Source organism: Acomys minous (assembly GCF_964271855.1).
Source record: "Acomys minous genome assembly, chromosome: 10".
Taxonomy (NCBI): Eukaryota; Metazoa; Chordata; class Mammalia; order Rodentia; family Muridae; genus Acomys; species Acomys minous.
The window spans coordinates 34,950,134-34,976,501 of NC_140491.1; the positions used below are offsets into that span (position 1 = coordinate 34,950,134).

The following is a 26,368-nucleotide window of genomic DNA, read 5'->3' on the forward strand; positions in this document are numbered from 1 at the left end:
AAGAACTTTTATTATTTATAACCCACTTAGTCTGTGGTATTCAATTATAGCATCAGAAAACAGAATGAGACATACTGTTAAAAATGCCTCGATTGTTAAAAAAAAAAAAAGTCAAAAAGTAAACCATCACTCAGGTTTCACTGAGTGTGATGATTTTTGTAATGAGGCATGCTCCTTGTTGGGATTTCTGGTGACTTGCCCATGGAACTTTCACAAGAAATATAACTTCTAATTTTAGGCATGGGCTTCTAACCTAGGCTATTATGCTGCCTGTCAAGTGACCTCATTTCACTTGTAGCCGTCACTCAGAGAGCAGAGTCTGTGGAATAGCTGCTAGACTGAATTCTGGGCTGTAACACTTGTACTGGACGGTGCTGGTCCAGCAAGCATTCCATGGTTTCCATCCTGTCTCCTTCCACATGAAACCAACGACGAACTATGTCAGTCACGGAAAGTGTGAGACACTCCAGTGTTCTAAATAAGAGCAGGGAAGAGCTCACATGGGTACTTACAGGCACATCTGGAAAGAGCTCCCGTGGGTACTTACATGCACATCTGGAATGGGCTTGGTGAGGAAGGAGATGACCAAGATGGTGATGACAGAGATGACAAAGAGGATGATGGCAAAGTACAGATAGTGGACCCCACAGATGATCGTGGGACAGTTGCTGGGCTCCATGCAGCTCCCGGTTCCATAGGCAAACTCAGTGATCATACGGGAGATTCCGATCAAAAAGCCTAGGATCAGTCCCCAGAAGGCTCCCTGGAAAACAAAACCCCGAGGTTAATTATGCTAAAACAAGGAAGCAACAGGCACTGTCACTGTCCTAAGCAGTAGAAGGCAGAAATGAAGAAATGGAGGACAACAGGCTCTTCTAGGTCATCACAGGCCAGAGCCCTGAAATTCAGATTTGGGTGTAACTGTTAAGTTGCACTGTCCATGAGTCTGGCTTTAGTGTTTCAGCAACATGTGTCTTCTATTCTTCATACATATACTCTCTCTCTCTGTCTCTCTCTCTCTGTCTCTCTCTCTCTCTCTCTGTCTCTCTCTCTCTCTGTCTGTCTCCCTCTCTCTCTCTCTCTCTCTCTCTCTCTCTCTCTCTCTCTCTCTGTCTCTCTCTCTCTCTGTCTGTCTGTCTGTCTGTCTGTCTCTCTCTCTCTCTCTCTCTGTCTCTCTCTCTCTCTCTCTTTGTCTCTGTCTCTCTATATCCCCCCCCCCTTCCTCCATCTTGAATTCCCTTTCTTCTCTGACTTTAAACCCTTTCGGCCTTACCTCTTCCAAGGAGCCTTCCCTGGTGGTTTCAGTGTCTGTTGACATAGCTCTTTCTGAATCCCTGCTTACTTACACTCTGGCCCACGTTTTATGGCCCACTTGTCATCTATCTTACATAGTTCCTCAGGTGAGCAGCCTGAGCACCAGGACTTTGTCCTTCCCTGGGCCCTGAAGAATTCTGACTTGAAAGACAAGTTCACAGAACTACGGTTCACACTGCAGGTAACTTGCACTAGGGTATCCTCTGGAGCTGCTCAGCCGGAGACTACAAACAAGACTTCCTGGTGGGAGCCACAGAGTCAAGTCAGAGTCATAAAGATTGCACGGATAGAAACAGTAAAGGGCTAGTGAGCAGCCAGATGTGTGTAAAGAGTGTGCAGATGTCTTACTGTGAACCAAAGAATTCATGCAGCGGAGCAGGTGAGTGTGGAGAAACATCCACAGCTCTCCCGCCTTGTTGTCCACCAGAGGCTTCAGAGCGGAGACCACGCTTGTGTGCATAGTGACCAAGCCTTGCCTTCCCTCCCTTGCAGCTCACACATACGCATCCATCAGAGAAGTCATAATGGGGGAAACCTTACATGTGTAAACCTCACTGTGCACAGTGAGCCCACGCTGGGGAGAAGCCATACGAATGTGAAAAAGCGTAGTGTGGCCCTCAGTTCTAACTCATATGTCACGTCATACCATGCAACCTGTCTTGTCAAAGAGCGAGGAAGGCGAAGGCGAAGCTCTCTTGTCGCAGTCCCTACCCCCCACCCCCCTAGGAGACACTTCTGTTCTATTATTCTCCTTTGTTAAACAAGGCCCCTATGGTTTAAAGTTAGTTTTCAGGAAGGCAATGTAGACACAAGCGTTTCAGAGACTAATTCAAAGACAATAAAAAGTAGGCACCTAAAAAGAGAGGGAAAATGGATGGAAAATATACACTATTAGTTGGAACCTTGTAGTAAGAACCGAGGAGCCAGAAACAGTGGGTCTGATACCAACTCCTGGGGGTTCATGGCAGCTCTCAGGGAGCCTTTTGAGTCCTTGAGACCTAACCGTCCAAACCTATAGCTGTGCATCCATTCCTGTTTGAAGTCTCTGGGATACAGAATCATTCTCCCAGAGAATGTGCAAGCCCCCCACCCACACTCCCACCCCCTGGTGCCATAAGCAGCTTCTGCAGCACACTGGCTTGCCAGGAGCTGCCGGAATGCTGCCTACCTGTTCATTGACTCTCTTGCAGAAAATAGCAAGCAGGAAGACAGCTGCGATGGGCGGCCCCAGGTAGCTGGTGATGGATTGGATGTAATCAAAGAGCTGCCCACTCTGAGCCGACTGCACGATGGGCACCCAGGCAATGCTGATGCCGATCAGCACGAGGATGAACAACCTGAAACAAACACCCCACAGCAGAGCGTCAGTGCTACCAACAGTACGCAGACACAGGGGCGCGCGAAATTAAGATTCAATCCAGTCGTAGGGCACTGTCAACACACTGGTTTTCTCTTTAGTAGGAGCCTTCTGAGAAAAACACCGATCAAGATCACAGTGCTACTCAGTAGGGTGCAAAGTCGTAGATTCTGTGCTGGTCAGATGGTCTGTTTTGGAGGAGACCCTTACATTTTCAAAAAAAGGAGTAGGGATGCAACCAAGTGGTAAAGTATTTGCCTAATATGTGCAAAGTGCCAAGTTCAACTCCAGCACCATTTATTAAAACACCCGTGTACATAGGTGTTGCTTTATAATTTACAGGGTGTATTCACAAACTAAATGTCAACCAACCTTCACTTCAATTTTTAAAACAAAAAATGTTGCTTCAAAGGATTGACACAGTGTCAGGGACATTTGGGTCCCAAAGTAGAACAGTAAGAGGGATGAGCTGAAACCATCCTGGGGCAGTGCAGAGCTCTGGGCAGGGGCTTAATCAGCTGCAGATGGCAGATGGTGGGCCTGCCTCTGCTCAGCCCAGGCCTAGCTAAGGCACAGAGAGCTTCATTCCGCCATGCTTGTTGGCAGCCTGAGATAAGGAAGTGGACTTCTTATGTCTCTTCTAACTCCAGCGGGACACTGTTCAGTTGTTTTCAACGTGAGGTGAAATGCCAGAGCTGGGGATCTAGCTCTGCGGGGCAGCACCTGCCCAGAATGCACAGAGCCTGGCGTTCAATCGCCCAGCACCATCGAAAATAAAGAAAGTGTCAGTGAAGGGTCACTATCTCCAGTTATACCAAGCGTCTGCCAACCTTGCCTAACACGAGAACTGCTGTGAGCAGACCCTTTGTGGTCTTGTACGCTTCCGTGGTACGTGTTGGGGTGCAGGAGGGGGTGCTGCGTTCACCTTCCAGCAATCATGAGCTCCTTCTCGGACGCTCTCTTCCGGATCTTGGTGTAGATGTCCATGGTGAAGAGGGTGCTGGCGCTGTTGAAGATGGAGGTCAAGGAGCTCATGAGTGACGCCATCATTACGGACAACATAAGGCCTCGAAGTCCTGGAAGAGAAACAGGGGTTTAAGGGACAAATCCATGACCCAGACCCTGCTGCTCCGTATACCAGTACCCAAGGTTTGTATGCTTTTAGAAACCATGACATGTCCTCAAGGGTATCTCTTAAGAAAGCATAGATGTTTTTAAGAAATGTACTGTAGCTTTCAATTCTAAGGTCACAGCAGACAATGATTCAGAGACAAGATACACGTTAGATACTTTCCAATTAAGTGGTAATGATAATGGCGCTGGTGGCGGTGAGAGTGGTGGGGGTTTCCAACCAAGGGGACTTTCATGAGGACTCTCACCAAAAAGATTCACGGTACAGCAGAAGGCTGCCTATGCTAGATTGAAAAGAGGATGAAAAGACATCCATGAGTGGGAGCCTGGAGAGAGGAGGCAGATCACACCTGGCAAGGGCGGAGCGTGCAGAGTGTGATGGCTATCTTAGTTGTCAGCTTGGCTATGTCTGGACTTGAATAAACGCCAAGCGGTTGGGCAACGCCTGTGAGGCCTTTTCCTAATGAAACCATTCGAGGTGGGAAGATCCCACCTTTACTCTGGACCACACCTTCTGGTGGCAGCCTGTATATAAAGGACGCGGACGAAGGAAGCTCTTGCTCTTTGCCTGTTCGCCCTCGCCCTTGCTGGCAAGCTCATCCCCTCACTGGTATCGGCGAGCCTACGCCCTAGGGATTGCAGCGGATGCTAAAGACCGGCGGAGACACCCAGCCTTGTGGGCTGAACAGCTACTAAGTTCCGGGCTTTCTGTTGGGAGACAGTGACTGTTGATTGGCTGGCGCACAGCCTGTGAGCTACTCTAATGAATCACTTGAGGAAGCCGGTCTGTGCCTGGCCTGCCGCAAGACCTATTTCAGCTCTGCCGACATCAGCTTTGTCATCGGTGGCTTGAACAGTATAGGTACAAGCAACTTAATTTCCTCTCATTTTTCTTAACCGCTGAGCCAGCTCGCCAGAGCTTCCTCTCATTTTTCTACTCTTATTAAACTTTCATTCACTTATCTACTCAACAAACGTGTGTTAAATATAATTTTATAGCAGCCCAGGGCTCCCCCCAAAAAATCATGGTGTAAGTAAGGTAAGAGAAGCAAAAGATAAGTACACGATAATTAGGAGACAAAATGGACAGAACTGATGTGGATTAGCGGGGTGGGGGTGGGGGGTAGGGAGTGGGGTGGGGGGAGAGGGGAGGGGAGGGGAGGGGGCAGACGGGACCACAACCACTGGGAGGGAAAAAGCTGAATCTACCAGCGGGACCAAAACGAGGCAGCCTAAAAAGATAGGGAAAGAGACAAAGAGGAGACAATAATATTATGAATCCAAAGGGAAAGATTCAAGAAAGACAACTGATCAATGGCATTAAATGCTATGGAGTTGATGTAAGGGGAGGAGTGGGAAACGTTTGTGTGGTCTAGAGCAAGAACAGCATTGGGAGTTCAGTATTCTCAGAAGCCAGGGGGCAGCCCAGGACCCCAGAATCAGCGTTTTGTTGTTTTGCATTCATCTTTTTGCCGCTCTACCGTGTGCTAGGGCCTCATAAGAGTGGAGGGGCCAAGCGCGCCAATTTGGAGAAGTAACGTAATTCCTGCAGAGACCAGCGTGACTTTTGCTCACTGGGGCCTCAATTAATAAGCAGCCAGAGTTCATTGGAGTAGTTAAATATTACTCCCCCTCTTACACAGATGCTTTGCTCAAGGTTGTGCGTAAAGTTGGTGGTGAAAAGTTTAAAAAAGGAAGCTAGACACGGCGGTGCACACTGGAGAAGCCGGACAAGAAGCTTAACATGAGTTCAGTTCACAGCCAGCCTGTCCTACCTGACAAGACTGTTCCTCAAAAGAAAAGAAAACATAATAAATAAACAAACAAGGGGAGGAAGCTTGAGACAGTGGCTCAGTGTGGGCAGGTATCTGCTACATAAGCAATGAGGACCTGTGCTCAGAGCCCCAGCATCTGCGCAAAGCCAGGAACTGCAGCACAGGTCTGTAACCCCAGTGCTGGTAGGGAGGGTACACACAGGTACTGGGGCTCCCTAGTCAGCCAGTTTAGCCAAAACTACGAGCTCCCAAGTTCAATGAGACATTGTGAGTCAAAATAACAACCACAACAACAGCAAAATGTGCCTGGCTTAAAGGCTCATGGGGCATCTTGGAAGACAGGGTAAAAAGAGTATAAAAGCCAGAGAACCAGGAAATCTGCTGTAAAAAATTGTCTCCTAGAAATGACAGGGAAGCATCACACATGATACCTTAACAATATGGCTGCTTAAATAAGGCCCCAACAAGGACAACACTAGTAGACATGCTAATATGGATGGCCCACCCATAAGCAAACAACTACAGGCATCTAAGGGGCACTAAGAGTGGGAGAAGCTGTCTTCCCCCAGGCATGAGCCCCTATACCAAGTGGCAAGCTCTGAAATCACATACAGACAACACTAAGTGGACTCAGCTGTGTGTGTGTGTGTGTGTGTGTGTGTGTGTGTGTGTGTGTGTGTGTGTGTTTAAAATTTAAAAGGCCAGGTGTTTGAGGAAAGGGGAGCACATGGGAGGAGTTGGAGGAAGAAAAGTGAATGGGGGGGAGTTGATATCATTATATTTTAGTAATAAAAAATAAATACATAGGAAAAGAACTATTATAAATACACAAAAGTGTACGCTACTGAAATTGTTGTCAGTTAAAATGTTCTCTACAAATGCAGTGGTGCACGCCTGTAATCCCAGCACACAAGGAGGCAGAGGCAGGTGGATCTCTGTGAGTTCGAGGCCAGCCTGGTCTACAAAGTGAATCCAGGACAGCCAAAGCTACACAGAGAAACCCTGGCTCAATAAACTAAAAAGTTTTCAAAGTTTTCTACAACTTTGTAGATTTCCTTATTACATACTTAATATTTTTATCACAGTATGAATTTTTAAATTTTAAATTTGTGAAAAAAAAATGAGATGCATGGCCAGGAAACTGGCTCAGTGGGTCAAAGGGATGGGCGCACAAGCCTGAGGATCTGTGTTTCATCCCCAGAATCTACAGTGGAAGGAGAGAACCAGCTTCTAAAAGCAGTCCTCTGATACCCACATGCACACTTACAATTATAATAAATAATAAATAAACTATTTAAGTAATAATAGAAGTGGAGACTCGATGTCTATTTGTGGCTCCCAGATTCGTGCACACATGCACACACACATACTCACACACACACATACACACACACACACACACACACACACAAATACAATTCTAAATATTAAGTGAGCTCACTCAGCACTTAAGTCTCTGCTACTGGTTTATTGCACTCAACACCTGCAGCAGCATCCGTGTCACCACAATGGACAGACTGCCTTCTCGTGAGTCTGACGGTCGCCCCATCGTTTAAGTAGACCACGTTTTTACCCATTTATGTTTAAACACTTGGCTTGGCTTCATATCTTAGCAATTGTGCACAGGCCTCCAATGTGCACTAAAATACAGATGTCTCTTTAACACACTGGCTTTATGTCCCTTGGACAAGAATCCTATATGGATTCATATCTTCAACCCTATGGTAATTCTACTTTTAATTTTTTTTTTCAGGAACCTCCATACTGTTTTCCCAAATGGTTGTTATAACCCCTTTGTTTAACTGTTTTAGATTATTATCTAGACAGGCACAGAAAGGGGAATTTTTCTCCCCCTCAACAAGTTTTCATGTTTCCTTTCTTAGCCCAACTGATGGATAAGACCCAGGACTTCTAGACCCCAACCAAATCCTATGTCTTGAAGACGTAAATTAAACTCAAACACACAGAAGCGGAGCTTTAACCTTTGTGCACACTCCTGGTGTGGAAGCGGCTTTCCCCAGAATGCACCCAGAAGTCTAGGTGGGGCCTAAGGCAAACTGGCCTCCCAAGAAAGTCTCACCGTTCGGCATGAGCTCCACCACCAAGGTTGGGTAGGCGATGTTGGTACAGCCCACTGGGGTGCCGCAGTACTTCTGACATTCTGAGGGGATCACACAGGCGATTTTTTCTAGAGAGAGATGAAAAGCTGAGTCAGCAAGTGTTCACTGGGGCAATAGATGCAATGTTTACCGTCTTAAAGCAACACTTCAAATGAGACATTCCTGGCCAACACCCGAAACGATGCCGGGAAGAGAAGGTCTCCCAGCTCAGGCCTTCTGTCATAGCCCTGCCCTGTCAGCCCTGATGCTTCTTGATGCTCTCACCATCAGAGAAGATGGTTCTTGGGCAGAGAAGGAAAGGACACAAAGAGACAACTTGTGGGGGAAGGAGGAGACACCTGACTCTATCTTAGCAGCTTGGTGATGATAATTGTCTTTTTTTTTTCCCCTCTCCTGAAAACCATGGTAATCTGTGGCTCCTACTTTTGAGGTTTACTTTGAATAGCTCTTAAACATACAGTCAAATCCCTGGAAAACTGGAGTGATCCCCCAAGATGTGGGAAATCTGGAGCAGAGATCAGAAAGAAATATGCTGGGAGGAGAAGGAAACAAGATCTAGAATCGGGGAGAAATTTCTAGAATTCATCTCAACAAACATTTTTTAAGTATTCATTTAGCACTGTCCTATTCAGCAGCAATTCACTATAGTAGTATTTTGTGGGTTTGCTGTTGTTGTTGTTGCTGTTTTGTTTTTTGTTTGTTTTTTGTTTTGTTGTTTGGGGTTTGTGTGTGTGTGTGTGTGTGTGTGTGTGTGTGTGTGTGTGTGTGTGTGTTTTGAGACAGCATTTCTCTGTGTTATCTCGGTAGTCCTGGACTCACTGTGTAGACCAGGCTAGCCTTGAACTTATAGCGATCCACCTGCCTCTGCCTCCAGAGGGCTGGGGTTAAAGGCATGCGCCACCACGCCCAGCTATAGTAGTATTTTATAAGTAAATATATGCAGTGGCCATTACAGTATGAGCTAAACAACTGACTCTTGGTATCCTGTGTGCCTGGCTTCTGGCTTCTCCTTACCCAGTGGGTTCCAAAGTTTACAGGTGCTCAGCCCTTAAATAAAACAGCATCGCACCTGCTGTAGCACGTGTGCATCTTCCCCCTAAGCCTCCAGATTACTTACAGCACGTCATAAGCTGTCAATGCTATGGAAGTGGTTGCTCTACAATATTGTTTGGGGGGAAGTGATAAGCAAAAAAATTTATATATTTCAGTGTAGGTACAAATATTTTAATATTTATTAATATTAAATGTTAATATTTAATAATATGAAGCTAGTTGGAGATCCACAGATGTGTGAGTTATTAGTACAGAGGGCAGTTATATCTTTCTCATGATAGACAAGCTGGCACAGCCATGTGGGAGCCTAGACGGAGCAGCCAGCCAAGGACAACACAGCAAGTGTCTGCCAACTACTCTGACTTCATTTTGGAGGATGCTTGCCAAGCTCTCCCTCTGTGGCACTGTGTTTATTTATTGCTGTCATCTTTGCATTTCAAGACAGTTTTGATTCAAGACGGCAAATGGAAAATTATTTTTATTAATAACAATAATGTGTAAACTGAAATGCTGGGAGGCCACAGAGAGACCAAAGATGAATTCGTTATTCAAGATGTCAAATCACAAGACGTGAGGCACCTGCAAGGCAACAGTCCACAGAACAGGGCTCAGAACACAGGGCTCTCAGCACAGAACACAGGGTTGGCTGTGTCGACGTTAAAATTACAAAATAAATTATTAGACAGCACTGCAAGCCTGGGAGGCCAGGGTGCAGTACCGCAGAGACCAAACACTGTTTCCTGAAGAGGGAACCTGGAGGATGCCATGACTGTGGGAGATTAGGGGAAATAGAAGGCAGTCGTCAGTGGAAAAAACAAGGAAGCCAGTCTCTCCCACTGCGTGACCTCCAGAGATCAAGTCCAGAATGTCAGGCAAGCCTGCTATCTGACAACTTTAAACAACAAATAATAAACAAATAACAAAGAAATCAAAGAAGGCAACCCAAGATGTCTCTGCCCCCAGTGTGCACACCACCTGACACAGGCGACCCTGATGGCCTGAGCTCAGCTAGAGGGCTTACCTGTGTATAAAATGCGGCTGATCATGCCTGGCATCACCATGAGGAACATGGGCAGCAGCTTCAGGTAGCCACACAGCGTGCAGCCGGCCTTCACATGAGACATGTTCTTGGCTGAAAGGCAGCGCTGCACAATGACCTGCCGGGAACATGCCAGTGAGGAGCTGTGCCGCCCATGGCTCCGTGACCCTCTCCCGGCATCCCAGTTCCCCTGCTTGGAGTCTTTAGCCTCTGTCCCCAGCAACCCACAGGCCACGTGAGCCTTCCTTTACATACTCAACCCCAATGAGCCAGACAGGTGGGAGTCTCGGTCACGCATGCTCTCTGTCCACCTGCACACCCAGGCTGCATACCTGATCCGTGCACCAGTACCACAGGGCGAGGATGGTCAGGCCAAAGATGAGCCCAGGCCATGGCATGTCTCCCTTAAGAGGATCTCGGAATATGTGAAATGAGTCCTCCCTGGGAGTGTAACATTCTTCCTTGATCGTTATGTTTCCATCAGAAATCATCGTGGGAATAGCTTTCATGTACTTCTCCATAAAGGCCTCGTACCCTCCTACTTCGTGGAAAGCTGGAAACGTTGGTACAGAAAAGAATGTGAACATTTTAGCTCCTTCCAGTGAGTTCTTCTATGAGTGTCTTAGGCACCCAGAGGATACCAGCTAAGAGAAATGATGTTGACGTGTGTTTTGGGGCAGAAAACCTTCCCTCTAGGTCTATAAAACTGGGAGTGTCAGCTCTGTCCAGCCTTCTTGGGAGACACTGGCATTTCAAAGCAGCCACCTGTGGAAGTTCCCTGACTGCAAACAGGATAAAAAAAGGGAGGTGTCTTAAAAAAAGAAGACCTTGGCTTTGGACCACATGCACACTGTTTGTTTTCCTTTAAATCGCAGCTGTCAGCCATGGTCTTTGGAACTCAGATCAGACTTAGAGACACACAGTAGCCTTCTGGAGACTGGACACAGGCCAAACAGCTGGCCCTAGGGATGCACTGGGAGTCGGTGAGGAATCAGAACCCTGTCACTTCTCAGCTTAGAGTAGCTTGTGCCTTGCTGATCCCCCAGAGCCTATAATTACAGGAAATCAAATGACAGTTGTTAGAAAACTGAACTCTAGAGTGTAGACAAGAGTCCTTAAAGGACGTCCAGAGGGTCCTATACACCTGAAAACAAGATGTGTCTTCTCTCGCCTTATAACAACTAGGCTTTCCAGTGCCATCTTTATAGTCAACTAAAATTTCAATAGACTGTAGGATATGCCAACAGTGAGTGAACAGTTTTTAAAGTTTGTCAAACAAAGCATTAAAATGAAAAATTGCCTTTCACCAACAATGCATGAACACTGGACTTTAACATCACAGGGTACACAAGACATGCGACTTTGTATCACTCATTCATTTTACCCAGGTGCTCTGCAAGCACAGCACCAGAGCACTACACTGGGGGCCACTGACCCAGGCTAGAGAGAGCACAACAGGAGGAGCTCAAGTGTTCATTGGGTCTGCTCCAACAAGTGTCCTACGGGGACAAGGTGGTTCCCACATGGGTGGCCGGTAAGAGATGGGCCGCTGCTCCCAACTAGGCAGACCATGCAGACAGGAAATCCAGTCTTGCTCTTCTCTTCCCAGAACCCTCCCTACACATCTGCCCCCACCTCCCCAGATAGTCCTAACCCCACTTACCAAACCCTGTCAGGATAACAGACCCCACCAGCATGATTGCTGTCTGCAAGGTGTCCGTGTAAATCACTGCTGCCAGGCCCCCTACACAGGCAAAAAGACAGTAGGTCACATGGAGTGGGTGGCTGCCTGCCTCCTCCCCTTTCCTACCAACTACCCTCTCTCTACCACCAATGCACTCACCACCCTGCCGCCACCATTGACCTGCCTTCCCTCTCTAACCCTATTGTAATATTCTGCTACTCGGATTGTTTCTAACCTTCCCCTTTCACGAAAATACCCTCAAGGCCTGGGGAAAGGAGGGTGTTTGTCTCTGTCTGAGCAGAAATCACTGGTTGTGAGCCTTTAAAACTAGAACATGGCTCAAAAGAATGCTTGCTCTTGCCCTCCCCATCCTTGTCCCTGACCACCTATGGCAGGCCGGAGAGCTGGCCCTGGGGTCATGAGAGCAGGAGAGCTGACCCTGCCCCTCACTTGTTGCATCACTCAGGAGAGCAGGCCCTGAACCTGGCCTGGCCAGCACAGTAGAGTTGGCCCTGGACATGGGGGTTGCAGGTGAGCCAGGCCCAAGGGTGTGGGAGAGCAGACCCTGCTTCTTGTCTGCTGCTTCTTGTGACACAGATGAGGGATAAATGCCCTCCTCCCCTTCCTTGTCCCTCAAAACCTATGGCAGATAGGAGAGCTGGTCCTGGGGTCATAAGAGTGGGTGAGCTGGCCCTGACCCTCACCTGCTGCAGCACTTAGAAAAGCAGGTGGTGCACGCCTTTAATCCCAGCACTTGGGAGGCAGAGGCAGGTGGATCACTGTGAGTTCGAGGCCAGCCTGGTCTACAAAGTGAGTCTAGGACAGCCAAGGATACACAGAAAAACCCTGTCTCGAAGCCCCCCCCCCCCGCAAGAAAAAGAAAGAAAGAAAGAAAAAAAGAAAGAAAGAAAGAAAGGAAAAAAGAAAGAAAGAAAGAAAAAAAAAGAAAGAAAGAAAGAAAAAAAAAGAAAGAAAAAAAGCAGGCCCTGCACCTTGCCTGGGCAGCAGGGTAGAGCTGGGCCTGTTTGTGAGGAGTTGCTGACGAGCCAGCCTCAAGGGCATGAGAGCAGGAGATCTGGCAGACTGACCAGCTCAAGATACCTCTCAGGCCTAGATCCAGGGCTTTGAATGGGCCCAGCCCAACATCTACCCCATGTGCATGAAGGGGCCAGTCCTACAGATCCAGAACTACAGGTTCTGTTGACACAGGGCACAACAGGATATCCGAGAGGAATCTTAGTGGGGTTCCAGTAGTGATAGTGTAGAAGAATCCACAGGCCTCGTACCAGACCAGTGACTCGTTGCAACGAACATTTGCAAGCAAAGAAGTGTGTTCTGTGAGGCACACTGTGACACACTACAGCTTCCACAGTGAGGTTTTTTTTTTTTTCTGTTAGGGAGGGAAGTTGCAAGGCTGGAGGGCAGGTACAAGAGAAGTGGGAGATGAGTGAAATTGGGGTGCATGATGTGAAATTCACAAAGAGCCAATAAAAATCTTGAGAGAGAGAGAAGGGGAGGAGGGTTTGTTCTTTACTTTGTAATGCTAGAGCTGGAACGCTGGATCTTCTCCCCACCTCCGCTCTGTGTCTGTCTGTCTGTCTCTGTATGTGTGTCTGTCTGTCTGTCTGTCTCTGTGTGTATCTCTGTATGTGTATGTGTCTGTCTCTGTGTGTGTCTCTGTATGTGTGTGTGTGCGTGCACATGTGCACGTGCGTGTGCGCATGAGTACTTGAGACAGACAAATGTGCTAGCTGTAAATTACATTCCCAGCCCCTCTAATAACTTCTTATCCTTGTGTCTGCAGGGCTCCCACGGAGCAGTGAGTTCCACTGTTGCTCTTTCCCCTCCATCTCTACGAAGAACCGCCACGTCTACGCTGTCCCCAACTCTTACTCCAAGACCTCTTTGCGTATCTTTCTCCCACTTCAAAATGCCTCCCGATCCCATCACATTAAATATGAGGCGTCCGAGGGCCCTGTACCTGCTTACGTCATCAGGCTGTGTGTTCCCTCTCGCCCCACAACTTCCCAGTCACCACCTTCTTCCAGTACCTGCTGGCTCACCTTGCTTCTGAGCCATGCCACACCCATTCCCGCCACTGCTCCCCACTTATTTCTTCCCCTGGCACACCTCTAATTGCCCCGGCTTAGCCACGTGGCCCCACAGCCTTCAGGGCCAAGCTCTTCCTGAGAGCCCGTGAAATGTTGTCCCGACTAGTGCAGCCAGCACGGCAGCGCTCCTGGTTTGCAGCAGAGACTAAGACAGCCATTCTCAAGCCCCACCTCCTTCAGCCTTCACACGCGCCTAACCAGCAGCCACGCCCCAGCCGCCGACTCGCTTGAGGGGACTCACCTGTGATTGTATAAAGGGCCGTGATGGCTAGCAGAATAAAGATGGCCAAGTATATATCCAGGCCCAGGGCTAGATTGATGAAAATAGCCCCAGAGAAGATGTCTGCCTGGAAGGAGAGAAGAGAGGGTAGAGGCAGAAGTGAGAAAAGGTTTTCTGGTCACAGGGGCCGTTCTTGGGTTTCCAGGCAAGCTTTATTCTTGATAGTAGTTAGCATTTTACAAGAAACAAAAGGACTCTATGATTTTTTTTAATCTATGAAATACTAGATTACGCACATCGGAAGTGGTTTCTGCGCCACACAACATCTTCTGTATGTACCGTGCACTGTGAATCCCTAACTGAGGATCATGGGACAATGTGCTTCATGAACATTGAACCATGAAGGATTATGTCAACATCCCCGTCATCAGTGATGCTCCGGCCATTACTCCTGGGTTTATGCACCGGTGCACAGGTTTGCTAGCTCTAGCCACAAAAGCAAGCCTTGGTGCTTCGGATCTGTGAGTGGGGATCCCGACCTCCACTCACCACTCCTTCAGCAAGGTTTTAACTGATGTTCGTCCAAGACGCCAAGTTCCTCTTGCGTGTTACTAACGCTTTTGCCTACACTGGCAGGACACTTGCCCCCGCCCTCCCCCCTACTGCTAAACTCACTACACCGTTCTTCCAGGCTTCCTTTTTTACTAATAAAGCTACAATGCTGGATGGTGTGCAGTTGCTAAGATAGACCAGCAGAGGGCGCCAAAACACTGTGCTATCAGAAAGAGGCAGGGTCTCAAAAATCTTGGTAAATCTTTTCAGATTTTTCAGGTAGAGAAATCAGACTTCTCCTCCACGGAGTGTGTGATGTTTTCTTTATTGCGCAAAATCTAATACGTTTTAGAAATCTGCAAAAGGAATACAGTCAGACTCTTTGGGAAGGGGCCGAGGGGGTTGGACGGACACGCACGCACGCACGCACGCGCCATTTTCTTCCAGCCCCTTCCTTACTCCATTGCATTTGCTCAGAGCCCTGCAGTGGTCAGGTCCCTACTGCATCCTTCTTCCCTCTGCTACGCGTCAGCGTGTCCACTAAAAAAGTTCATGAGTTTGGGGCTGGAGAGATGGCTCAGAGGTTAAGAACACTGGCTGCTCTTCCCCAGCAACCACGGGGTGGCTCATAACCATCTATAATGAGATCTGGTGCCCTCTTCTGGTGGGCAGGCACACATGCAGACAGAACATTATATACATAATAAATACATCTTTCTTTTTTTTTTTTTTTAAGTTCATAAGTTGAAAACTTAGTGCCTTAATCCATATACTGATGCTATTTGCAGGTGAGATCTTTAGGAGGTAATTAGGATTCAATGCTGAGAGGTGGGCCCCCAATAATGAGTTATTAGCATTATAAGAAGGAAAGACAGCCCAGATTGCAAGCAGCAAGAAAGCCCTCACCAGCTGCTGGCACTATGCCTTTAGGCTTACCGGTTTCCAAAACTGTAAGAAATGTCTGTTTCACCTAATACTAACTCTATGCCCACTATGTGCTGCAACTTGAGCCCCAAGAGTGAATTGACCCGCCCTCTCAAGATGGGCCCCACATCCTAGCTCCAGTCCACCCGGACCTCCCATGCTAAGAGACCTAGTGTCATCGTTATGCCTGGTGAGAAAGGATAGACAGAATGAGGAGGTAAGAAGAGGGATGGTGTGTGTGCGTGTGGGTGTGCACATGAGTGCACGTGTGAGCATGCAGCTTCTTCAAAGTGTTGGCTAATAGAAATCTTATTTTTATGATATGCTACTTATATCCAGCACAGATAAAGGAAACATTTGTGCTAAACTGAAAGAGAGAGAAAGAGAAAGAGAGAGAGAGAGAGCATCTTCCTCTCATAAAGTCTATCCCTGGGACCCAAACCCAGGTTCCTGTTAAAGACATCAGATGGTGTCTCCCATGAATATAGCTTCCAAGGGGGGTTCAAACTCTTGTGGTATGACAAGATGAAAAGTTGAAACTTCAGCAACAAATGGTGAATACCGAAAATGCAATGAAAGTAAACGATGAAAATTCTGAACGGAAGCAGCCAGCCAGCCACTTGCAGATCCAGGTGACCTCACTGGCACAGAGAAAGCCCCGCTGAGTTTGGCCTGAACAATGACAGGCAGGCTGGGGAAGAATGAAACAAGGTCGCTGGCACTTGAGAAGCCAGCCCGGAAAAGTGTGACTGAGGCTAAGAAGCTGGGTTTGCTCTTTTGTGACACGGGGAGGAAAAACAGGTGACGTGGTTGGAAGAACAGCATGAAGTTCGTGAGTGTGTCAGAGAGAAAAAAGAGACTGAGAGTCAGACTAAGATAAACTACAGCGATCTGACGCTGCTCAGAAAAAGGGAAATTCTCTTCATGGAAACAAATGGAGGAAACAACCGGAGAAACTGGAAGCTTTGGAGGCAAAGGAAGAACTAGAAACAGGAAACTCGGGCTAAATAGGCAAGATGTTCCGTTTGAAGAACAGACAAGGCTTCAAACTGACTAAAGGGGGCACAGAGAAGACGTAATGAATGTCAGCGTCTCGTCTTTGTTTTTAACATGCCGCCAGCAGCATCTGGAACGGGCTGTCTGTTACCAGCCTTGGTGCCTGGTCTGGGACTCTCCTGTCCTCAGACCCTCGGAAGCAGCATCCAAGGGAAGCCTGTCTACGTCAAGAAACACAAAGAGAGCTGGAGAAACTTAGGTCTCCTGGAGAATGACATCAGAAGAAAGGGGTGAGGTCAGAGGTCAGAGGCCCACAGGTATAAAGATCTACACGTGGCATTGAGATACCTTAGTACTGTTTGCCAGAATCCATGAGCCAGCTCAAGGACAGGTACCAGCGATACGCGCACTGCCTAGGCCCCAGGATTTTAGGATTGTACTAAAGAAAGGGACGTTTTCTGAAAGTTTCGGAGATATTTAAAATGTGTATTGACAATCTTTAGACAAAATAAAAAAGACAAGATAAAAAGAACTAGTTAAATAAGGAATACGTTTTCAAATTATTGATTTTTTTTTTTTTTGCTTTGTTGAATTTTTCTGGCATTCTGCCTGAAATATGTCCACCTCGAATTCCTTTTTCCTCATTTTTGAGATATCTGCTTGGCAATAACAAGATCAGTAGACATCTGGCTTTTAATATATAAAGTTATAAGCCTCACGGTTTTTGGAAAAGATAACCACTTAAAAGTATTTAAAAAAAAACCACTTACAGGTTTCTAAATATATGCTCATCGTAGAGACGCATCCTGAACGCAGCCCGTCCCTCCCTGTCCACCTGACCTCGTTTTACTAAAGCCATTTTCGACCTCTAGACCCAACCCACAGGCATATTCTCTCTTCTGCCCAACCTGCTCTGGCCATATCAGACTTAGAACGAATAAGAGAAGTCCACATGCCAGATTTCATTACAAAAATATAAATAATATGGAAGATCAAGCCAGTATCTTCCTCCCTTCTTGAATCCTATTGTGTCAGCCACTGGTACCTAGGAACGCGCTCTACCTGGGATCTCCAGTGGCCAAACCTGTCAGGGGCTTAGGTAGGTGACGCACACGCTCCTTCCTTTCCTCCGTACTTTCTCTTCCTTTTCACCCTCAGCTCAGCATCGACCTCCTCACAGGTGCCCTCCTCCTGCCTCAACTCCATTCCCTGGAGACTCCGACTCTTGGTTCAGACCCAGGGTCCCCCTGCCTCTTTGAACAACTCTTTGCATTATCGAAACTTAGTTTCAAAAATCCTTCTTCCCACCACACCTCCAACTCCCCGAGGGCCCTGCTTATAGTCATAAATAAGACTCCTTTAGCTCTTTCTGTAGCGCCTCTCAGCCCTTTTGCCTAGCCCACCTCTATTCTCCTCTGTCCCCCATCAGCCTTGCAGGAGCTCTCTCTACCGGACAAGCAACAGCCATCACACTTCCCTAAGACGCAGAGACGGGAAGAAAAAGCAAGCAATGGAACACCCACCCAACCAAGACAAGACCAGATACCGACACCTAGGCTCGCAATCATCCAAATCCAGGATGCCTAGACACCAGCATAAAAACACAGACATTAAGAGGCAGGACAATAGCTCCCACCAGAACCCTGTAACCCTCTAAAGTCAGCATGAGAAATGCAATAAAGCTGGAGCCCAGAGGAAGAATTACAAAATAGCAATTGCCACCATGTCCAAGGGCCGTAAAGAGGATATGGATAAATCCCTTAATGAGGCCTGTGAAAACACAAATAAACAGCTGAACAAAATAATAAAAGTAATTCAAGACAAGAAAGTAAAACTGTAAAATTTAGAAAAGAAATAAAGAAAACCCAAAATGAGGGGAAACTAGAAATGAAAAATTTAGGAAGTCAAACAAAAACCTCAGAGATAAGCCTCATCAATTAAATAGAAGACAGACTCTCAGACACTGAAGACTAAATAGAAGAAATGGATACCTCAGCCAAAGAAGAAATTAAGTCTAAAATAAAATCCAGGAACAAAGCATCCAGGAATTCAGAGAGATAGTGAAAAGACCAAATCTACAATTAATAGTAATAGGAAAGAAGAAAACCAGATCAAAGCCACAGAAAATATTTTCAACAAAACATCGAAGAAAATTCCCCTAACCTAAAGAAGGAGATGTTTATCAATGTGTGAGAAGCACACAGAACACCAAATAGACTGGACCAGAAAAGAAATTCCCTATAACACATGGTAATCAAAACACTAAACTTGCCGAATGAAGAAAGACTATTAAGAGATGCAAGAGGAAAAGGCCATAGTTACATTAAAAGGCAGACCCATTATAATAACACCTGCCTTCTAAATGGAGACTATAAAAGCCAAAACAGCCTGGACAGATGTTTTACAAACTTGAAGAGACCACAGATGCCAGCCTAGGCTACTATATACAGCAAAACTTTCAAACACAATAAATGGAGAAAGATATTTCATAATAAACACCAAATTTAAGCAGTATCTATCTATAAATCCAGCCCTACAGAAGACGCTAGAAGAAAAAGTTCAACCTGAAGAGGCTGAACACCCAAGAAAACACAAGGATAAATAATATCAGATTGGCAAATCAAAAGAAATGGAGAAAAAACCCACACCATAACAACAAAATAACAGGAATGAACAAATACAGCTCATTGATAACTCCCAACACCAGTGGTTTCACTTCCCTAATAAGACACAGACTAGCAAAGTGGATGTAAAAGCAGGATCCATCCTTCTGCTGCATCAAAGAGACACATCTCAACGTCAAAGACAGACACAACATCAGAGTGAAAGGATGGAAAAGATATTTCAAGCAAATGGAACTAAGAAGCAAGGTTGTATATTTATTTTAATATCTGACAAAATTGACTTCAAACCAAAACTAATCGTAAGAGATAAGGAAGCTCTTGAATTTGGTGCCTGATGTTGCAATTCTTAACATTATGCACCAAATTCAAGAGCACCAAAGTTCATAAATAAAGACTACTATATCTGAGCTCACATACTGACCCCCATACAGTGATATTGGGTGACTTAAATATACCACTGTCACCAGTAGACAGGCCATCTAGACAAAAACTGAACAGAGAGATGCTAGAGTTAACTGAACTTACAAACCAAATGGACCTAGCAGGTGTTTACACAACAAATTAACAAAACACACAAGCACATACCTTCTTCTCAGAAACTCAAGAAATTTCCCCCCAAATTTATCATATACTCAGGCATAAAGCAAGTCTGAACAAGTACAAAAAAGATGGAATCCTGGCTCAAAACTGGATGCCAACAACAACAGAAGCTTATAGACTCAGGGGAACAAACAACTCACTACTGAATGGAAAGTGGATAAAGACAGGAATTAAAGAATTTCTAGAGCTGAATTAAAATGAAAACAAAACATACCCAAACCTATGGGACACAATGAAGGTGGTTTTAAGAGGCAACTTTATAACACTAAGTGCCTACATCAGAAAATTGGAGTGATCTCAAATTAGTAACTTAACAACACACCTGAAGGCTCTGGAACAAAAATAAGTAATTACACCAAAAAGAATAGATGGCAAGAAATAATCAAACTCAAGGCAGAGATCAATAAAATGGAAAGAAAAATCAATACAAAAAAATCAATGAAACAAAGAGTTGATTCTTTGAAAAAAATCAATAAGATTAACCAACCCTTATTCAAATCTATTAAAGGGCCAAGAGAAAATCCAAATTAACAAAATTAGAAATGAAAAGGTGGCCCATAGCAACAGACACTGAGGAAATTCAGAGAATCATAAGGACCATACTTTAAAAGCCTGTACTTCACTGAATCAGAAAATTCACAAGAAATGGATAGTTTTCTCAATACACCCCACCTATCAAAGTTAAATCAAGATCAGATAAGCAATTTAAACAGACCTGTTATCCCTAATGAAAAAAGAAACACTCATTAAAAGTCTACCAGAACCGCCCCCCAAAAAGCCCAGACAGATGGTTTGAATGCAGAATTTTAACGACTTCAAAGAAGAGTTAACCCCAATATTCCTCAAATTATTCCACAAAATAGAAATCAAACGAACATTGCCTAATTAGTTTACAAGACTATAGCTGTTCTGATACCTAAAAACATAAAGACTCAACGAAGAAAGAGAATTACAGACCTATTTCCTTTAAGAACACAGATGCATAAAATTCAATAAATATTTGCAAACTGAATCCAAGAGCACACGGAAAAGATCATCCACCATGACCAAGTAGGTTTCCTCTCAGAAATGCAGGCGTGTCCCACTATACAATGGTAAGTGTAACCCACCAGATAAACAAATTGAAAGACAAATCTACATCATGACCTTATTAGATGCATAAAGAGTCTTTGACAAAATCCCAAACCCTTCGTGATAAAAGTCCTGAAGAGAACAGGAGTGCGAGGGACACCTCAACATATTAAAGGCAGCTTACAGCAAGCCCATAGCCAACATCGGCGTAAATGAAGAGAAACTCAAAGCAGTTCCACTAAATTCAGGAACAGGACAAGGCTGTCCACTCTCTCCACACCTATTCAATATAGTACCTGAAATCTTAGCTAGAGCGATAAGACAACTGAAGGAGATCAATGGGGGTACAAATTGGAAAGGAGGAAGCCAACTTATCGTTATTTGCAGGTGATATGATAGTTATACATAAGTGACCCTGAGAATTCCACAAGGAAACTCCTACAGCTGATAAACTCTTTCAACAAAGTAACTGGGTACAAAATTAACTTACAAAAACCAGCAGCTTTCCTATATACAAATTTAAAAATGGTCTGAGAAAGAAATCATGGAAATAACACCTGTCACAACAGCCTCCAAAAATATAAAATATCTCTTGCTCTAACCAAGCAAGGGAACAACGATATTATAAAAAGTTTAAGACATCAAAGAAAGAAATTGAAGAAGATACCAGAAGATAGAAGGATTTCTCATGATCATGGGGTCATATGATTAATATAGTAAAAATGGCCGTCCTACCAAAAGCAATCTCCAGATTCAACGCAATCTCCATCAAAATTTCAACAGAATTTCTTCACAGAAAAAACAATCCCCAGCTTCACATGGAAACACAAAAAATCAAGGATAGTTAAAAAAAAAAAAAACACTCCTGAATAATAAAAGATTTGCTGGAGGTATCACCATCCCTGACTCAAATTGTACCATAGAGCTTACTAATAAAAACTACATGGCACTGGCAACTGGCATGTGTGTGCATACACACACACACACACACACACACACACACACACACACACACACGGATCAATAGAATAGAATTGAAGATGCAGACATAAAACTACACACCTACAGACACCTGATTTTTTTTTAAATAAAGAAGCCAGAAATACACACTGGAAGAAAGACATGTTCCATCTTCAACAAATAGTGCTGTTCAAAGCAGACAGCTGAGTGCAGAAGAATGCAAATAGATCCACATTCATTATCCTACACAAAACAACTCCAAATCGATCAGTGACCTCAACATAAAACCAGGTGAACTGAACCTGACAGAACAAATCAGGGAATGAAGTTGAACTCATTAGCACAGAAAAAGACTTTCTGAACAGAACACTGTTAGCAGAGCCTCTAAGATCAACAATTAATAAATGGGACCTCAGGAAACTGAAAAGCTTCTGTGGATCATCATTCAGACAAAGCAACAGCCTACAGAATGGGGAAAGATCTCTGTCAAGTACACATTCTATAGGAAAGTCAGTATCCAAAATATATAAAGAACTCAAAAAAAAACTGGACATCAAGAAAACAAATAACTCCATTAAAATGGGGGTATTAGGTTTAATCAGAGAATTCTCAAAAAGAAGAAACTCAAATGGCTGAAAAGAACTTAATGTTCAACATCCTTATTCATCATGGAAATGCAAATCAAAACTACTTGAAGACTGCATCTTATGCCCATCAGAGTGGCTAAGATCAATAAGACAAGTGACAGCTCGTTCTGGAGAGAATGTGGAGCAAGGGGAACACTCATCCTTTGCTGGTGGCAATGCAAACCTGTGCAGCCACTATGGAAATCAGTGTGACAGTTAATTACAGAAAATCAATATATCTCAAGATCCAACTATACTACTCTCAGGCATGTACCCTAAGAACACTTCATCTTACCACAGAGACACTCGCCCAACCATGTTCAAAGCTGCTCTATGCATAATAGCCAGAATCGGAAAGAACCTAGATACCCATCAACAGAAAAAAATGGATAAGAAAATGTAGTGCATTTTACCCAGTTGTTTTTAAAATTATATCACGAAATGTACATGCTACACTTACAGAATGGGATGATATGCAGCTGTTAAATTAAAAGTAGCATTATGAAATCCACAGGTAAATAGAGGGAAAAAGAAAAAAATCATCTTGAGTGAGGTGACCCAGGCCCCAAAGGCGATATGGCATGTATTCCTTTATATGTGGGTGTTAGCTTTCTAAACCTCAACAGGCATGATACTATGTATAGAGCCACAGAGGGCAGGTATAGAGCAAGGAACTGAGGTTGAGGGAGGATCTCCCAAGGAAAAGGATATAGAATATATAGTTAAAAAGAGATGGGGAGGCTGGAATGGAAGTATTTGATGGAGAAGAGGGGGAAGGGGACTAAGGGAGGGAATGCAGGAAGGGTCAGCTATCACCAAGGGCCATTTAAAGGGTCATATGGAAACAAAGAAGCTTCTTAAAATGTGTACATATGGGAAAGAAATAAAAAAGAAAGTCAGCAAACAGCAGGCGCAACAAAGCCCCAAGGTACCAAGTGAAACCTTCACTACCAGGAATGGGCTACCTCTTATTGAGTTATTGGTCAAATGGGGACCCGTGGAAATTCCCAAACAACTCAGGCTATTGCCAAGGCCATTGGTTTCTCTCCAAATACTGGTGGTGGTAACGCTTTATTGCTGAAGGCAACACTTGCAGATCTTATTGAGCGTGAAGAGGAGCTGGTGCCTCACTAGAGCTTTCACCCATATTGACTACGTTTATGGCACCTGAAGGCACTCTGCACTCCTCTAGGAGAGAAAGCTAAATGCCAGCCCAGCCGCAAACCCTTCGATTTACAGTGGTGCTTGAGGAACAGCCAGAACGAAGAGAGGAAAGCGGCCTCAATCCTATACGAAGAACTGCAGCCACCTAAGGAATGACTACAGGAGAAGGAGAAAGTCTTCCCCTAGGAAGGGAACACCAACTGGTTGTCTAATACCAAATGCCCAGTCCTGAAAACATGCTCACCCAGTAACATTATACACCCTGAGCCGGTTATATACAGTTAGGAATCAGTATTTATGCATATATATATATTCATGTAACAACAAGTAATGAAAGAAGAGGCCATGAATTTGAAAGAGAGCAAGGATGAAAATTAGGGGGGCTTAAGGGGGAAGGAGAAGGAGGAAATGATGTAATTATGTTACAACCTCAAGAATAAAATAAAATGTCTTTACAAAATGAAAAGCATATAAAAATGAAGAATAAAGAAATCTAAAACAATGTGTTGAAAGCTAAATGATCACTTTTCTGTAGTATTTTCTAGAGAGAGAAAAGCCTATTTTAAGAAAATAATAAAATAATTTGTGTATGTAGTTTTAAAACTATATTTGTTTTAAGACAAATATCATAGAAAGTTATACATTAGTAAATAAAACACCTTAGAGTTGAGAGGCCCATGCACAGCACACACAGCAAGATAACTGTCACCGAGTACCTTGTGGCCCTGCAGACACCCTCTCCTAGCGTAGAAAACAGGGGACACCCAGCCATCCAGGCAGCATGTGTTTGACCTGTTCCCAGACTGGAGATGTTGGAATTAAACCTAGGAACTTCAAAGTTTTTTTTTCACTTATAACTTCTAATTAAAATGTTTAAATGTTACAAAGAAAAATAAAGAAACATACATTCCTGGCAAACATCAAAACAAGCATCACTAACAAAGCTAGCCACTGGTGAGGGCTTTTTGTCTGCCTTTGTGATTTTTAAATACTTTTCTAAAACATAAGCATCAACCATAATGCTCTCTACCCTCTGACAGTGGTGACTATGGAGATAAAAACTGGAGAAGCCTCATTACTCAAATTTCTCTTTCCATTTGTCAAAGTGAACAGCACAGGTCATAAGCATCAAACATTAAGCCAAAGCTTTTATCTTTACCCAAGGATCCAAAATGTACAGGGGGGTTGCTGTTTAATAAAAAGAAAAAAAAGTTTATTGCAGTCATGATCTGTGATAACAGCTCCGGGAAATAGAAACCAGGACATTCAGTTGTCACATGACTCATAAAATCTGAAGCTTTATCTCAACTGATTGTACAGAGCTGATTTGAGGTACACCATGTCAGGAAAGCTCACAGAACGAAATGCCTCTTACAGACTGATGCAGCAGCAAGTGCTCAAATGAGCCAATAAAATTCATAGAGTGGCAAAGAGCCATGGTCACAAGATGGCAGCCGCGAATGAGGGGCTTGCTGCTGCTAACCTGTGTCTGCTTTCTTCTTTCACCAGCCTCACACCTACTCAATCCCTACCTCCTCCAAAACCCCTCCTGGCAGCTCCTTAGTTACTTCCTGTCCAGATAGAAGTCTCAAAGGGCCTTCCCACCTCTCTGTTCTTACCTATGGCAAACCATCTACTGTGTGCACATGCAATACACACACACACACACACACACACACAGGCTAATCTTTTTTTTTTTTTAATATAAATTCTTACCTCTGTGCTTTGGGAACTAACTCTGTGTCTATGAGCCCTGTATTCCTGAACATTAGGCTCCCGACAGGTGCGGCTGACATCACTGTAAATTTTCTAAAAATGTCATCAAATGACCCAAAGTGAGCCTAAAGCCCACACAATGTATAAGAGCGAGTTCTTGCTTTCTGCGCACACGCCCTTCCTTCACCATCATCACGCACCCACTCTAAAGCTGATGCTTTCTCCACGCAGTCCTTCCAGAGCCTTCTATAAGCCATGCGGTTACAGTGTGCACTATGAAACCTCCCTGGGGCTTGAGTTATGACCTAATATCTAGAGGAGTGTAAGATTCATATAGAAGAAAGACATCAGGTCAAACATTCGGGTGTCAGGAAGCCCACTTCTTACTCCAATTCTGTCCCTGTGGAGCCTCACAAAGCCTGTCCCTTCTCTGTAGTTTGTGCTCGTTTCATCTTTCTGTGGCTTCATCATTACCTAAACACAGGGCATAACTGTGAGACGACAAGCTTTGAACCTAGACAGTGTTTGTTTGTTTGTTTGTTTGATCACAGTGTTTGACAGCTAGCTATGCGTCTGTATGCCAGCTACAGGTGTGCGTGTGTGCGCGTGCGCCTATGCTTGCGCATGCGCCTACGCCTGCGCATGCGCCTGCCTGTGTGCTTGCATTCACACATGGAAGTCAGAGGCAAACTTTACAAGTCGGTTCTCACCTTCTGACTTGCTGACGCAGGGTCTCTCTTGTTTCTCTCCCTGAGCAGCTGCTCTAGGCTAGTGCTTTTACACACTGGGTCATCTCCCCTGCCTATGCTGTGTGTCTTTTGAGAAAATTCTCTGACTTTTCTTGGACTTTTCTCTTTTATTGTTTGGAAAATAAAACGCACATCCCCAGCCCTGCAGGAGGACACCCCTGATGAGAATCAGAGACTGGGTGGTAAAGCCCTCGGTGGGAACTACAGCGGCACCGAGGCGTCGTCATGTGTGCTTTCCAGGACATCTTTGGGATCTTTGTTTGGTCGATGGGTGAAACAAGTATTGTATAGGCCAGAGCCTCCAGTCAGGAGCCTCAGAGGGCACACACAGGGAGCCGCCTGCAACTGTGTACGATTCAATTGTAAGATGTAGGAAAGGGGCACCAGTGGAAACCATACTCCTGCACTCGTGCTAGGCTGCCAGGGGCTGGTCCCTGACTACCTGGGGGCTCTCAAGTCCAAGGAGGTTTAATCAGTAACCTGAAAGTAGGTGAGGTGATAAGGTGGGCAGGAAAGAGAAGGCCTGGCACCGGTTTGTTTACATGACCGTCCCTATACCAGTCTAAGGGCAAAGAGTGCCCT

The 26,368-nt window shown here is 45.0% G+C and overlaps 1 protein-coding gene across 1 annotated transcript in view; it reads right to left on the minus strand.

Moving 5' to 3' along the window:
• The window catches only part of SLC5A1 (solute carrier family 5 member 1), a 69,651-nt gene that overhangs the window by 4,933 nt on the left and 38,350 nt on the right, over positions 1 to 26,368 (minus strand). The window contains exons 6-13 of the mRNA XM_084799273.1: positions 13,826 to 13,931; positions 11,453 to 11,533; positions 10,122 to 10,342; positions 9,772 to 9,907; positions 7,658 to 7,765; positions 3,597 to 3,747; positions 2,483 to 2,651; positions 548 to 763 (exon numbers count right to left, since the gene is read on the minus strand). Of these exons, the coding sequence (XP_084655399.1) occupies positions 548 to 763; positions 2,483 to 2,651; positions 3,597 to 3,747; positions 7,658 to 7,765; positions 9,772 to 9,907; positions 10,122 to 10,342; positions 11,453 to 11,533; positions 13,826 to 13,931 (1,188 nt within the window). The remainder of the gene's footprint in view (positions 1 to 547; positions 764 to 2,482; positions 2,652 to 3,596; positions 3,748 to 7,657; positions 7,766 to 9,771; positions 9,908 to 10,121; positions 10,343 to 11,452; positions 11,534 to 13,825; positions 13,932 to 26,368) is intronic.